This window comes from Cryptotermes secundus, unplaced genomic scaffold (assembly GCF_002891405.2).
Source record: "Cryptotermes secundus unplaced genomic scaffold, Csec_1.0 scaffold1045, whole genome shotgun sequence".
Taxonomy (NCBI): Eukaryota; Metazoa; Arthropoda; class Insecta; order Blattodea; family Kalotermitidae; genus Cryptotermes; species Cryptotermes secundus.
In genome coordinates this window covers 356,028-371,649 of record NW_019740665.1, presented here as the reverse complement: position 1 = coordinate 371,649, position 15,622 = coordinate 356,028, and the positions used below count along the sequence as shown (strand labels likewise).

At 40.1% G+C, this 15,622-nt stretch overlaps 2 protein-coding genes across 3 annotated transcripts in view; one reads left to right on the top strand and one right to left on the bottom strand.

Moving 5' to 3' along the window:
* Positions 1–7,974, top strand: part of LOC111872568 (tumor necrosis factor receptor superfamily member 14) — a 35,945-nt gene extending 27,971 nt beyond the window's left edge. Inside the window, exon 2 of the mRNA XM_023866615.2 lies at positions 7,317–7,974. Coding sequence (XP_023722383.1) covers positions 7,317–7,712 — 396 coding nt within the window. The 3' untranslated portion in view covers positions 7,713–7,974. The remainder of the gene's footprint in view (positions 1–7,316) is intronic.
* The window catches only part of LOC111872567, a 67,538-nt gene that overhangs the window by 47,173 nt on the left and 4,743 nt on the right, over positions 1–15,622 (bottom strand). For both annotated transcript variants that reach the window (XR_004513916.1, XM_023866613.2), the window contains exon 2: positions 14,731–14,798. The gene's annotated coding sequence lies outside the window, so the exon portion shown is untranslated. The remainder of the gene's footprint in view (positions 1–14,730; positions 14,799–15,622) is intronic.

The window sequence follows — 15,622 nt, the reverse complement described above, 5'->3', positions numbered from 1 at the left end:
TGTGTCGTGTTTGATTTATGTACCCCATCTTGACACTGGCATAGGTGTTCGGAGATAGAGACTAGCTCTATCTATTGGGACCAACTGAGTAGGTTTTACCTGAGGACGGAGACAGGATCCAGTCTCCGAAACGTGTTTTGAAAAATAAACAGGGCGGTTTTTAAATATAGACAAGACGATGGATAATGCCAAAAAACACGATACTTGTAGTCCACCATAGCAACCAGTCCGCCTCTGGGGCTAGTCCAGCTTCATATACAGTAGTCACCGAGGGCTGTTTCCCCGGGAGTGAAGCGGCAGGAGAGTAACGCTAATCACTTCTAGTGCCGACGTTAAGAACTCCCCCATATATCTACATGGTTTGGTACTTAATTAATTAATTAATGGATAATTGCCCATCAGAGTAGCCGCGCGTTCTATGGCATGAACTGTCTTCGTCCGCTCGAAGAGTGGGATCGTGGGCTCGAATCCCACTCAAGGCGTGAATGTTTGCGTCTATTCTGTATTTGTATAGGTAGCGGCCTTGCGACGAGCTGATCCACCGTCTGAGTCCTACCGACTGTCTTAGGATTAAGAAACTGAAGTGAAACAAAGCGTTTCACGGATGTCCTATACTCCAAGTAGGAGCAACGGTTAACAGAGAGAGAGGATAACTTTAAATTTATTAAAAAATCACTAGGATTACTCTACACGAAGCATGATATAATAATGTTTAGAAAGCAGAGCTCTGTTTGCTACCTGCTTCATACTGGTTTCTTGCTTGGTATATTTTTCGACCCTGAAGATGGAGGCGACATTTCCCCCCGAAACGTCGGTTGACTTTCAACGGATTTATAAGTCGTTATACACCATAATACGGACTCTTACAAAATCCAATAAATGGATTTTACAATCTTGTATTTTTTACAATATTTGGAAAACTTCATCTGCGACTTTAACCCATGACCGCATTGGGTGAGGAGGGGAGAGGGGGAAGGACGACGGGGTATGAGAAGCGGACAGGGCGAGAGGTTAGACAGAAGATGATTCAAGTTTAAGAACAACATTAATTATCCCTCCGGTATACATTTTCTTAAGTAGTGGAATGTATCTATTGTTCCGGACGGAGCTACAACTGTGAGAACTGGAGACCGTGGTCAGGCGAACTTACATTCACTGTACATGTATGCTTATTCTAAAATTTAAAAACGAGGAGTAAAAGAAGAGTGGAGGGGAAAGGAAGGGACACACAAGGAGGCATCCTGGCTTCTTATCTGATGCACTGGACTAGGTTTATGACCTATAAACTACCCTGAGCCTTTCTCACATGCCCAGAGACGTGCGTGGACCTACCTACACAGTGATTAAAAGTTCCACGTTATTTTTTTTTAAGATTTCAGTATTGATAAAATATAAACATGCCCTTAAAAAAACAAAGAATAATTAAATTTTAGTTCCATCTTGTACGTGGACTATGTCCTCCTTCTTCCTAATAAAGTATTCGTCTTCAAGCAAATGATCACACCTCATGAAATTGAATACCGGTATTTCATTAACATCCTTAATATATTATCATAGGATTAATATTTATAAAATTACATATGAAGGATCGTAAAAGGGATAGCTAAGTCAGCATAGTAACTATTTTGGATTTTTTTAAGTTAACTTCCTGCCTGTTTCATGCTAGTTTCTTGGCCTATTCTTCGGAGGTAGCGTAGTTGGTTGAGGAACTATGCTACAAGCCGGAAAATCGCGGGTTCAATTCCTGATGAGGTCACTGGAATTTTCAATTGGCCTAATTTTTCCAGCCGCACCATGACCCTGTGGTCGATTCAGCCTCTAACAGAAATGAGTACCAGGAATCTTCCAGGGGGTAAAGGCAGCCGGCGCGTAAGGCTAACCTCACCGTCATCTGTGAGTCGATTGTCTAAAAAAATGTGCGACCCTCTACATCTCACAACCCTATGGTCATCCATGGCCTGGTGCAGGGATAGCATTACTTTCTTACTTTTATTCTTCGAAGAAAGATGTGAAATATTCCTCCGAAACACCTGCCGACTTTCAGAGGACTACACGGCGTTATATCCCAGGAAACACAACTCTTAATATCGCCCTTTGGTTCCTTTTAAATTTCCAATACTAACTAATTCTATGGATCTGGGAAATATACCAAATATTAATATTAAACTTCGAAAATATGTTTAGAAAATATACGTTTGCTCCTAAATACACTAGGACGAACAGTAAAAATAATCCGACATGGCTTGAACGTAAGTTTGCTAGCAATTTTTTGCTTTGGCTGTTCCAATTGGTAAACAAGCTCCCCACCCGTCGGCATCCATTCAAGGAATTATTTTGTGTGAGTGTTTACGTGAGGCAACACAACCACAGAACTACATTTTATAACCTTATTAAAACTGTGACACGCGATTCCCGGCCCTACTTCCAATTTCCTCCGCCAGCAGTGACAGGTGCGACGTGTCAATCAGACCCTACACATAGTGTCTTCAATGTCCAAATTAAACGAGAATCGTGTTGTAAATTTTCACTTGTGTCGCCCTTACTGACCGCAAGATATAGCAAGTTTCGGAATTCTGGTCCGATGCTTCTTGTCTGCCTTTCGAAGCAGCCAGCCTTGAGACTGTACAACTCACTACACGAGTCAACAGTTTCCTTAAAAACATATTAATATACAGGGTGTTAAAACACTTATATACTTTAAAGGGATATAGTACTCAAACAGTCCCAGTCAACATATGTGCAGGGACCAATATCTGCAGAGATTGGCCGATGTTTGTGTGAGCTCTACAACAGATGCTCTGTGTGGTTCCCGCGCATTTCAAAATAATTTTCAGTTCTTCGTGGCACAGAAGTGCGCACTCTGCCGAAAATTCCGGGTTTTACTCGAATCTCTTGAGGGCATTCCTTGCTTGTTGCTGTAATGCCTCTAAATCATTGATCGGCGCTGAATAGACCAAAATCTTTAGGCGTCCCCTCAGCCAGAAATCCAGAGGATTGAAGTCAGGAGATTCTGCAGGCCAGTGATTGGCTTTCGCCCTCCTATCCATTTTTCGCCGACAGTCTGGTTCAGATGCCGTATGAAGATGCAGAAAAATAAATTGATGGTGCGCCATCATACGTGTACATGCACCATATGGACTGACGTTGATGAAGAGACACATGTTCCAAGAATACTGGTAAATCATTCACCAAAAGAAAACGATGCTACACTGCACGTATCTGTTGGTTAGGTACGACAACTGGTCCGAAGATATGACCAATTAAGATGCCCATATCTCAGCAGGTATTGATTTTCGGATATATGTTGATTGGGAATTTTGGGTCATTTAAGTAAGAACTATACCGCCTTAAAGCCCATAACCTTTCTCAACACTCTGTATATAGTGAGAGAAAATAAATTGCACCAAACCCTGCTACATTAAATTTAAGGTAGTCTGTCTTAGGCCGCGCCACAGCTCAAGCGGTTAGTCTCTGGCTTCCCACCGCGGCGGCCCGGGTTCGATCCCGGGTCTGGTCAAGTGGGATTTGTGGTGGACAGAGTGGCGCTGGGGCGGGGTTTCTCCGAGTACTTATGTTTCCCCTGCCAATCTTCATTCCACCAAATTCTCTATCATCATAATCACCAGGGGCAGGCTACAATAGGCCAATCAGTGGCCGCCGTGCCGAGTGGACCCAGTTGGACTCCATCCCTCACAAAGCAAATTACAAAAAAAAAATAAAATTAGTCTGTTTTAAACCACATTTTTATTTGAACCCTTGGAATGAGGATCAGCTAACTGACTTATTCCTATATCAGTTATTTGAATAAATCTGCGAAATTTTAGCAAGTATGGGAGACTGTGCCCATCACGTTTCATGTCCGAAAATATTGTACACATTTCATCCAAAGGTACGGTCTTCTAGAATATAATGCTTTGTGAAGGAAATCCACCGACGTTTTGGACCAATGTATTGCCTCATCTTGCTCCTTGCTAAGCTTGAGGAAGTATATTCCTCCGAAACGTCGGTGAAGTTCTATTTGAATACACAGCATCACATCCCAGAAGATACGTAGTAACTTTCACATTCATCTCTGTGAGAACCTCAAAACCAGCACAGATTTTGACCAAATTTAGAACTAGTGAGAAGACGGGTCTGCACCACAAATTGTTGAGCTAACAACATTTTATTTTTTCAACCAAATACCACCCTTATTTACATGAAAATGGAGTGAAACTTGAGATTCTCTTAAGAGGAAAAGTTCCAATGTGAAAACAACTTGTGCATGAAAGGTAAAGCTATCCCTGTAACAGCAGTGGACGACAATAGAATCGTGTGACGTCGAGGCTTCCACATTTTCTAGGCAATCGGCTAACAGATGGCGGTGAGATCGTCAGCCTTACGCACCAGCCGCCCTTTATCCCCAAGAAGATTCCTGGTAGTCATTTCTGTTAGAGACTGAGTCGACCCCAGAGCCATAGTGGGGCTGGAAGGATTAGGTCAATTGAAAAATCCAGTGACCTCGCTGGGAAACAAACCCGCGATCTTCCGACTTGTGTAGTGCCTCAACCAACTACTCTACCGCGTGCCACGAACAAGTTTTGCATTGTAGTCTAAATGTAGTACTGAACACACTATGGCAATAGGCAGGTATAGAGAGTGGGCAAACAGACAATTAACGTAAAACATTATCTCGTATTAAGGGGAATATTCCGATCTGAACCTGCCAGAATATTTGTAGAACGGTATCGCATCGTTCTGAGTTGTACAGTGAACATGGTGATCCTCATTTCGACCATTTTTTTAAATTTATTAAGTAAGAAAGAATATTCATTTTACTTACAAGTTGACTGTCCTTTGGGTCACGCTATATACCTAAGCGGCTTAAACGTTAAGTTTGTAAGAACACTTTCTGCTCCTCCTCGCCTTTTGAAATAATCTTGGCTGTTGCCCATGCCTCCGCTCAGTTTGATTAATGTTTCTAGGTACTTTCAGGGTCATTATATTCGTCATCTTCTTCATGGAAAGATACCGTATTTATCACTATATGAAGTTGTTGTTCATTCAATATCAAATGCCGATTTAAAAACAGAATAAACAGAGAGATCTTAAGAATAGCTGACCTTGAATCTGGTGCGCATTGATGGGATTTTAACGTGCGTTATTTTTTAAAATGTGATGCTGTTAGGTTATGTCGCCGAACTCCGCGCATGCTCCGATGCACCAGTATCTATTAAAACACGCCCGCAGCTTATACAAAAAAGATTCTGCTGAACACTTTGGGTACATAAATAACGTTCTTCTGATACAAAGAACGGCCTACATTTCTGAAGTTACAAACTGAAATAAACTGTTGAAATTTGCAACAGAAATTTAGTCCTTATGAATGTCTAAGAAAGATTACATGGACTTTTCAGTTAATATAACGTCAGGACGCCATTTGCATGTAGAATGTAACAGCCATATATCTTGCAGAATGGCATTATTTAACTACAGTGTAGAGAACATACCAGATGTGGCCAAACTGTGGTTCACGAGCCACATGGAACTCCATTGAACCGTTAATGGCATTTGAGGAAGAAAATTTTAGTCACACTCATTTTTACGAATATATTTAATATAGAATAATCCTCTCTATGGAGAGCATGCGCCAAACGCCTGTGCCCCCAAATTCTTGTCTGTTTGCCACAAGAGAATTTATTAAAATTACAACAGTGATAGCTCATTCGGTATAGTGACGGGCTACGGGCTGGGGTTCGATTCCCGGCAGGTACTAAAGATATTTATCTGGTCCAGAGGGCCCATACCAGCTCTGGGGTCCACTCAGCCTCCTATCCCTGGGGGTAAGGCGGCAGTGGCGTGATCTCACCTCCATCTAGTGCCGAGGTCAAGAAGGGTGTAAGCTATACCTCCACTCCCTCATGTCTTCAGGGCATAATAAGTGACTAAGCACAAGGGAAAATTTATCTTTCTTTTTGCCTTATTACATGCGGCTCTGATTTTCGGCAAATTTAGACACCTTTAATATGTACCCATACGAGGGGAAATATCTTTCTTTTCGCTTCTTTGGTTGGTTTGCTATATAAACTGTAAGAGAAATTATATTATGAAACAATAGGTGAGACGACACAACACTAACACTGGTCTATTCTAGTCACCACAGCATCTAGAACCGAAACAGATAGAAGAAAAATACACATTGGTGCCAAGGACAACATACAGCAACAAATAGGAACACAACAGAGAGGAACATAGGCAGGAAAACGCGTGCTACATCTATGTAAGATTTTCTTAAGAAGAATCAGACTCAGTTAAGTGCAATCAAATATTAACTTACTGCAGTATAATACATATGAAATATAGACCAAATAGTGCCCAACCAATAGTCAATGAAGTGTTACATTTACAATATTACTGCATATACAAAGTGTCCCAGGAGGAAATGTCAGTATTCTGGGAGGTCATAGTATCGGTCATTCTAAGCAAAATATATATATATATATATACATATGTCCTATTCCGAAAGGTTTCCGAGATACAGCTATTTCACTGTACAGTTCCAAATTTGTTGATAACAAAGAGATATTACGCACTGTTTCTAATACCGGTATTTATTGTTACAAGTGATAAAGTTGGTACAGTTTACCTAGTATAATACATTTTCGAAAATTCCACCGTCAACATCAATGAACTTTGCAACACGTGTGAGGACATGGCGTGTTGCTAGTCTGTACAGTGTACCGTGTACTGTACAGTGAAATAGCTCTATCTCGGAAATCGTAAATAACATATATACATACGTGTATACACTTTCTTTGCTTAGATTGACCAATCCTATAACCTCCCAGAATACTGACCTTTCCTCCTGGGACACCCTGTATTTATCAAGTCTTTTGTTGCGTAAATTTACTTTCTCGCGGTGCTGCGCCCCCTCCAGGGCTAATGGCCTAAATAGAAGAATAAAATTATTGCTAGTAGTTACTATAGGATTCTGATGGTGTATAACACACAGATATATTGGGTTTTCGGGCTTTATCCATCGTCCTGGCNTTAAGATAACTAAGAAAAACACGACGTTTCGGAAGCTGAATCTGTTTCCGTCCTCAGGTGAGGGAAAACACCTATTCTGTTGGGTCCCTTAGTCACTGGGTCTTTCTAAGGGACCCAACAGAATAGGTGTTTTCCCTCACCTGAGGACGGAAACAGATTCAGCTTCCGAAACGTCGTGTTTTTCTTAGTTATCTTAAAACCAGGACGATGGATAAAGTCCGAAAACCCAATACCTCTGAAAATTATTGCTGTTATGGTGATGTTCTTCTGTTTTCTATTTCGAACAGGAAGCATGGACCCGTCCTCGACTTCGACACAGCCACAGAAAGCTACGGTGCTCCAAATGTCCGCCAGGTTGGGGTGTGCTGCAGATGTGCACAGATAAAACGGACACGGAGTGCGGTCCCTGTGACACAGGTTCATATTCGCCGCACCACTCGTACCACACACCTTGCTGGGTCTGTTCGCGATGTGGCCCCGGGCTCTTTGAGGCCCATCCTTGTCACCCCTCTGCTGACACAGTTTGTGATGACTGTTTCCGTAGTGGAGTCTCTCACAACAAGGACTTCATATTCAAGTGCCGTCAGAATGCGACGGAAGGACGCATTGTTCATGGTAAAGTGAGACGGAGACATGATGAAACAGAAACCGTCACGGCATTGGAATCAACAAATAATCTGTAGTGAACAGTGACAGAAATCTGTAGGATGTGTGGAGTGTGGGCTAGCATTAAACATGCCAGGATTTTTTTTTTCAGGGGACAGCCAATTTTCCGACGGAGGCTGCTAAAATATTTCCTTGTGAGGCCCTAACATTAGCGATGCCAGGACTTCTTCCAAAAGGGGCAGTCAGTTTTCTAAGCAGATAGAAAATTTATGTCTAAGCTTATATTTAAAAAAGTTAAAATTAATTTTACACATAGCCCTAGGGAATTCAGAACAGAAAATATTTTAATTATTACAATTTTTGTTATTAATATGCGGTAGATTTCCTTCGTTTTTAATATTTTTTTTTTTCCAAATATCGAGGGAGGGGGAGAAACCTGGCTTGCCAATACCCCCGAACCTCTGACGGGGCCCATGTGGCCTAGTACATTGAACCTGGATCTTTTCTATCTTGGGGTCCCACAGGTAACTTTGTAAGAAATGCATGTTCCCCTATAGCAACAATGTTTATCTTTTTCGGGAAGTTTATTTTTATAATTGTCTACATTTAGTATCATATCAGTCACTAATGGAATCTCATGAGGGCGTACATTTGCTAACCATTTTTAATAATGTGTTTTATTACTATGATTGCAAAAAGAGACAAAGTTGTCCCTATGCTTAACTCATTAAGCACTACGCCATGAAGACGTACGGGGGAGTGGATGTATAGATCCACGTTTCCTTGACCTCTGCACTAGATGGAGGTCAGTGGTCAGCTTCACGCTCCTACCGCTTTATCCCCGAGGAAAAAGGCCCAGGTAACCAGGATGCTGGGTGGGCCTCAGAGCCAGTCTGGACAACGTGAAGAACACAAAACTTTTGACCCTACCGGGACTCGAACTCCGAACCCTCGGTCACGTCCGTAGCCAGCTGCCATACCGACTGCGCTATCGCGGCTCACTTTACAATGATTGAACACAGATTAATTCATTCGCTCATTCATTCATTCATCACTGGTTCTACAGCCCTTTGTTGGGCCCTGGCCTCTTCTTCAACTTTGTAATCTTTTTTACACAGACGGTAGGACTCCTTGGACGGGGGATAAGCCTGTCGCAAGGCCGCTACCTACACAGGACAACATAAACACAGAGAAACACACACACAGACATCCATGCTTTGAGTGGGATTCGAACACACCATCCCAGCGTTAAGCGAGCGAAGACAGTATATGCTTCAGACGGCGCGGCTACTGTGATCGGCATACAGATTAATATATACGTTAATTCTGTTAATGAGTTGTTAGACCATGTGGTTGTGGACGATGTGCCGGCGTTCCGAAGGCACATGTCGCGTCCCTGCTCCCTTAAGAGGGTCATCTACACCGCATTCCCAGCCCATTGTTCCTACTGGCTTAAATGAGGTACTAACGCTCAATACACTTCCCTCCCAAGTCCCTTTAGAAGATCAGAATGCTGCACACACACAGCAACTCACAAACCTACATAATTCGGCCCTAAATATGAAGGGTGTGCCCCCCGAAACGTCGACATCTCCCATAACCACACGGTGTAACAACCCAACTCCAGAATTAATATCGAAAATTAACAGCTCTGAAAGCCTAAAATCAGTGCAGGAACATAGTTCTATTACCAGAAATGCAGCCGCGACGCGGTATTAACGATATGCCTCCGCTTACAATGCACAAAAATTCTTGTGTGATTGAATCAATTATTATTTTCCTAGAGCTCGCGACCCATCCGTCGGACACGTTGCACCGGTTGAGAAACATTTACCTAATATCCATAACAACCAGAAGATCCCTCTAGTGCTACTTGCATTTCGTTGTTACTTTCTGTGTTATTCCCATAGAGAGCAGTGAACTTAAGAACAAACTCTTATTTGTCGCTCAATTCCATCTTAAGTTCAATTTCTAATTTCTTGATTGTGACTGCTTTTCTTTTGGACTTCGTCCGTTGTCCTAGTTTTTAGCCTACTTTCCTTATTAAAAAATAAAGGAAGTCTGTGAAATAACCTTGTTATCTGTCTGTACACCCCAGCCTCTTATCGTTGTAAATTTAAACCATAAATTTCCGAAACTGGTCTCTATTTCTGATATCAGCCGAACAGAAACCTATTCCGTGCACAGGACTGGAGATTCTAACAGCGGTGATTATGAAGAATTCTATCTTCCGGTACATAACGCAGTGCATTCCGTTTCGAAAATCAGCAAATATTTCGACTCTATTTCGTGGGGTGAACAGTAAGCCAAGCACGAAACCATTATCAAGCAGTCAGCAAGCAAAGCCTTCACTTTTAAGAGAATACACAGCGTTATAACAGAAGACAGAAGTCTTGGTTCTGTTCGATTTGTGGTTCTCACAATGGTGACTATGAATAGTACTAATGTTATATTTTAGCGTCCTGTTGCACTGATTTAAGTCCATGATTTATTTCAACCGTCTTCCAGTGCATACACTCATCTATCTCACTCCTCTCTCTCGCACTACATGTTTCGGAACAAAAGTGCCATCTTCAGGTGTTTATTCGATTTACATACCCAGCAGGCCCAGCAGTATAACACACGCAGTCACAGGAGCAAGACAACACAAAGCACAATACACACACGAAAGTAGAAAGAGTGCTCCGACAGAAGAAGATAGGTGTGACTCGCGTAGTGAGATACGACATAGGGATGAAAAATCCTGAACAATTTTAATATTTTTAACATTTAATATTTATCAATATATATGATAAATATATATTTTAGTTATTTTAATATGAAGACGGCAAGGCATGCAGTGAACTAGTTTAACGTAAATCGAATAAGCACCTGAAGATGGCACTTTTGTGCCGAAACATGTAGTGCGAGAGAGAGGAGTGAGATAGATGAGTGTATGCACTGGAAGACGGTTGAAATAAATCATGAATAGTACTGTCTAATTGGATATTACGTCATGTAATCTGGTAGAAGATCACATACTGCATCCATCTTCACGGTCAAAGTTACACTATTAGCATCTTCTTTCTAGGTCGATTGGCTTATTTTTCGTTCCTGAAGATACTTCCCCCAAGAATGTCGGTTAGATTCCGCCATCTGGCTCTATCCTGAACTACAATAATCCAGTTCACGTCCTCAAAACTTAGGGCTTTGTTATCCATTTTACTGTTGTTCTATCTTCTAAGCAAAGTTCAACTCAGATGTTCCCCATTTTTGTAAGAATTCCTCATCTACTGCAGATGTTTCACATGTCCTGATATCCTTCATACGGTGAAGATTACAAATTATGGAACTTCTCATTATGCACGCTTATTTTTCTCCTTCATCCTATTCCAATTATTTCTTCTCTTCAACGATCTATTCTCAAACGCATTAAGTCTGTGCCTACAATACTCGTATTTCTGAATGTGCCTCACCACAGCAATGATGTAAATTATCAGGAATTTACTACATTATATTATAAAAATACAGTGGGAATCAGAACCGCCATATTGGGGATTTCCTTGAATACGAGTACATGATTTTTTTCACATAAGTTTGTTTAAAATATGACGCACCATCAAAGATGTAAGATTTGAGGTTTTCACGGCGGTGACTATGAAGAAAGCAGTCTTCTGGGATGTGGCACCGTGTAGATGTGGTGTTAACCAACGTTTCGGAGGAATGTATCGCCTCCATCTTCAGGGTAGAAGGGAAAATAAGAAATCCGCAAGCGAAGAGGCCGTGAGAACCGGTACAAGCAGTCTGCTTGTCCTCTGAAACGTCGGTTAACACCACATCTACACGGTGCCACATCCAAGAAGACTGCTTTCTTCACCCTCAAAGATGTTTTAGATAGAAAATAAAACTACGCATCTGTAATATTGAAGCATTCCACCCATTAATTTTCTCTCATATATTTTAATGCACAGAACAATTAAATAGAGAAAGCTGTTTATCAGGAATAAACGCTTCGCGGTTTGGCAAGATTATCTGTATATAAAAGCGAGACTTAGTGCTCGATATTTCTCATATTATGCAATGTAGAGGCATTATTTCGAGTGTTACGGTTACAACTGTCATAGTACCAACAGTATAGCAGTAAGGCCTACGCTACATCCAATAGCTGCTTGTCATGTATTTTAGTGTCCATATTCTGCTTTGTGCAATTTGCATCCAAATTTGCTGGGAATCACTGTCAAAATAAAAAAGCAATCCAGTATCGTGTGAATAGTTTAGCAAACAGTTAAACAACGCATTTTACAACAGTTACTGTTATTGTGTGTCTAAACGACCGCCTCTGTGGTCTAGTGGTCAGAGTTTCTGGCTACAGACCCAGAGGTCCTGCTTCGATTCCCGGCGCTAACAGATTTTCTGCGAAGTAGTGTGTCTGGAACGGGGTCCTCTCAGCCTCGTGAGGATAACTGAGGAGTTATTTCAAGGAAATAGCGGCTCCGGTCTATAAAACCGATATTAACGGCCGTTGAGATTCGTTGCGCTGACCACGCGGCATCCTCTATCCGCTAAAATTGGCACTAACTTCGCAGACAAGCGGCGGTCGCTCGATGGGTATAGTTCGCTTGCGGACTAAAACGACGGAGTTTGTTGATTTTGTTTTGTTTGTCTAGACATCTTTGAGGTCGTGTCATCACCACACAGTGATGTAGATTAGAAAATTTACTAGTTTATATTTTCAACATAAGATGGGATCCAAAATCGCTAGACTTGAGAACAAGTTGAGTACAATGGTATTTCCTTTACTACTGTTGCTTATTTACGGTAATACATAACTTCAAAAATGTCCTAGACAAATTTTAGTCTAGTAATAAATGTACTTTAGTTTCAGCAGAGTTCATAGAAGACTACTGTCTGTTATTTGTAATGATCTCATAAAATTATAATATGTACAGTTCACATTAAAATTTTAGTCATCAAAACTGGTTTCATTTTCCAGATGAATTTCAGAATATTTTCATCTCCCCCTTCCCTTCCCGTCATAATAGTACATTTCATTCCAGAGACACTAAAATCCCGTGCTTTACACTACGAGTTATTCGAAACAGTGATTATGAATTATCGGAGAAACCACCATTTAGAACTACGGAGCTAAACGTTCGAAAGCACCATTGCTTACTTCAAATTAAGTCGTTTTACGGCATACCGTAACATTCTAAACTTGTATTCTGGAGGTCCTCTGATCGACTCTCGGCAGACACCGGCTGTTCTGAGGTATTTCGTGGATTTCTTCGGCCCCTCTAAGCAAATATGATAGGACCTCGATTCGGCCACGACCGCTTCCTTCCAAATCCTTTACATTTCACTAATCAACCTACCATTCGAAGCTGTATATAATAATTTAAAGTCCTGTGACCAAACCTGAGGAGACTTTCAGGACATAAGTTTGAGCAGGAAATGTAAACAAATACCTTTCCTGTTAGCCACCTTTTCAGAATATATACTATTCAAGTATGCAAATTTTGAGAATTCGATAACATTGGAACTGACAAAAATTACAAAAGAGAATATTTTCTATAACTTCGAAAATATAAATGTTTTTGAAACCGCCTGAGGATTTTCGAAAATTTAAGAAGGTTGATATTTTTAAAAATTTTCTAGAAAAAAATAGTGGATGCGCTGGTGGATCGTGATTGCGATTCATCTCAGAATTTCCCCTAAACACCTTTAGTCTCAAATTTATGTCATTTAGAAATCCCTCTCACCAATACATCCCTAGTTACAGCAACTATACCGAAACTCAAAGTGGTATAGCCCTCCTGACTTTACTCATAACATTTTCCCAACAAACATCCTACATCCTGTTGTTTTATGTTCATACAGCATATTCTACTAAATGTGTATTTGAAATAAATTCTAATACTCAATCAATACTTCTTACTAATTATCTTTATCTCACCCAGATAAATAATAGCAATATATATAACAGGTGTATATATATATATTATATATAACATAACATCTCAATTTTAAAAGGTAATAAAATTGGATATGATAGAAATATTGGTAATTCTGGAAATGTTTAAAAATTAATTTTCAATTTTTAATCTAGACACTTGGGACTTATTCCAAAACTTCAAAGCACGTCTGGATTAATCATTCATATGAGCAGGCAGTCTGATATGAACTTAACAAAACACTTCTTTACCCAATCTGACCACGCTCTTCCTGAATGCACAGATCACTGAAAATGAGGTCGCTCATTAGTCTCATGCATCAATCTAAACAAACATAACTCTACCTGATTTACTTATTTTTCAATTGGACTGTGCAAGTTTTTCATAAGTTTCAAATGTCAGTAAAATGTTCATTTTTTTTTAAGTTCTTGAAAATGTAAACATTTCAGGAAAAAGAATGAAAATATTTTAATGTGAGATTTACGTAAATATATATAAAAGCCAAGATATACAACCATAAGAAGTTTGGAAATTTCAGTAATTTCATTTGCATACATTAAAGTTACATGAATTGGAAGGAAATGTTTACTTCCATGTGGCCTTGTTCCAATGTAAATTCAGAAAAAATCGTCATCTAATCTGGTGGAGAACTTCAATATGAATAAGGATACCTCTAATGAACTTACTGAGGCCCAGTTTTATATGATCCACTTTCATATTGAGGCTGAACTGTTACAACTGCTAAGTACTGTGTAGCTTTAACATTAAAATAGTTTAAACTATTCTAAAAACTATAAAACTACTAACAGTGAATATTAAGAAAATGTATATAGCCTTTCCCTCTGATACAAACACAAATCACAAGACCTTACATGGCATTGGAGAGTAATGTTAGCAAGAAACAAGAAAAGTCACTTCATCTACCAAGGCTATTTCTGACTTACACAGAAGAATAACATGAAGTACAAGAAGCAGTTGTGTTGCTGTCTTCCTTTGTGTACCTCTCAACAGATCTCAATAGAAAAAAGTGAATGAGTACTGTCTAAATTGTAAATGCAACTTCAAGATTCTCTAACACATCAAGGCTGTTCTATAATCAACCTTAACAGTAAATACAGCATGAAAGACATGTATACAAAGAAAAAAATATACATAAACCACTTACCAACTTCCTTTTTTGCCTCTACCCACCAAGCAGGACAATGGATGTGATGTAACTCCACAGAACTGGATCTGTACAGAAACAATTGCACCACTGTAGAAGCTTAAATCCTTGGCATACTTGAAGAACACTATCTACTGAAATACAAAACCATGTAGTCTTGTACAAGTTTACTGACATTTCTGCAGAACAGACTACCTTCATATTCATGGTCAAAGAGTAAGCCAAGTAAGGTACAACGAGCATCTCTGCTTGTGGCTTACTTTGCAAATTAATATGGTTAAGATTTTGTAGCCTGTTCCTATAAACTGAAGAAGAAAATATGAATGTATGTGTGCACACATGATAACAAAATATGTGTAAAGGTAAAAGGTAAATCTATCCCTGTATACAGGCCATAGCAGCCCATCTGGTTATAAGACATTGAGGCTCCCACATTTTCCAAGATTGCTCACAGATGGCAGATGGCACAGGTTGTCAGTCTTATGTGCCAGCTGCCCTTTAGCCCCAGGAACATTCCTGGTACTCATTTCTGTTAGAGGCTGAGTCGAACCCAGGGCCATAGTGGGGCTGGAACGATTAGGTCAATTGAAGTATCCAATGACCTCATCGTGAATTGAACCTGTGACCCTCCAATTTTTAGCATAGTGTCTCAACCACCTACCACCATAAATATGACTAATATAATGTTCGCAGGTTTACTGACATGGCCAGATTAAGAACTTCAACATCTTCAGCCTTACTCAGGGGTTAATGTAACGTGCTTGCTAACTAATAGTATAATTATAGGAAGAAAAAATATAGAGTACTGTTACAGAACTTCACAGATGCATCAGGCATGTTAAGTTTATTAAATATATATAAGTATTATGTTACCCAGTGGGTACCAGGAGCT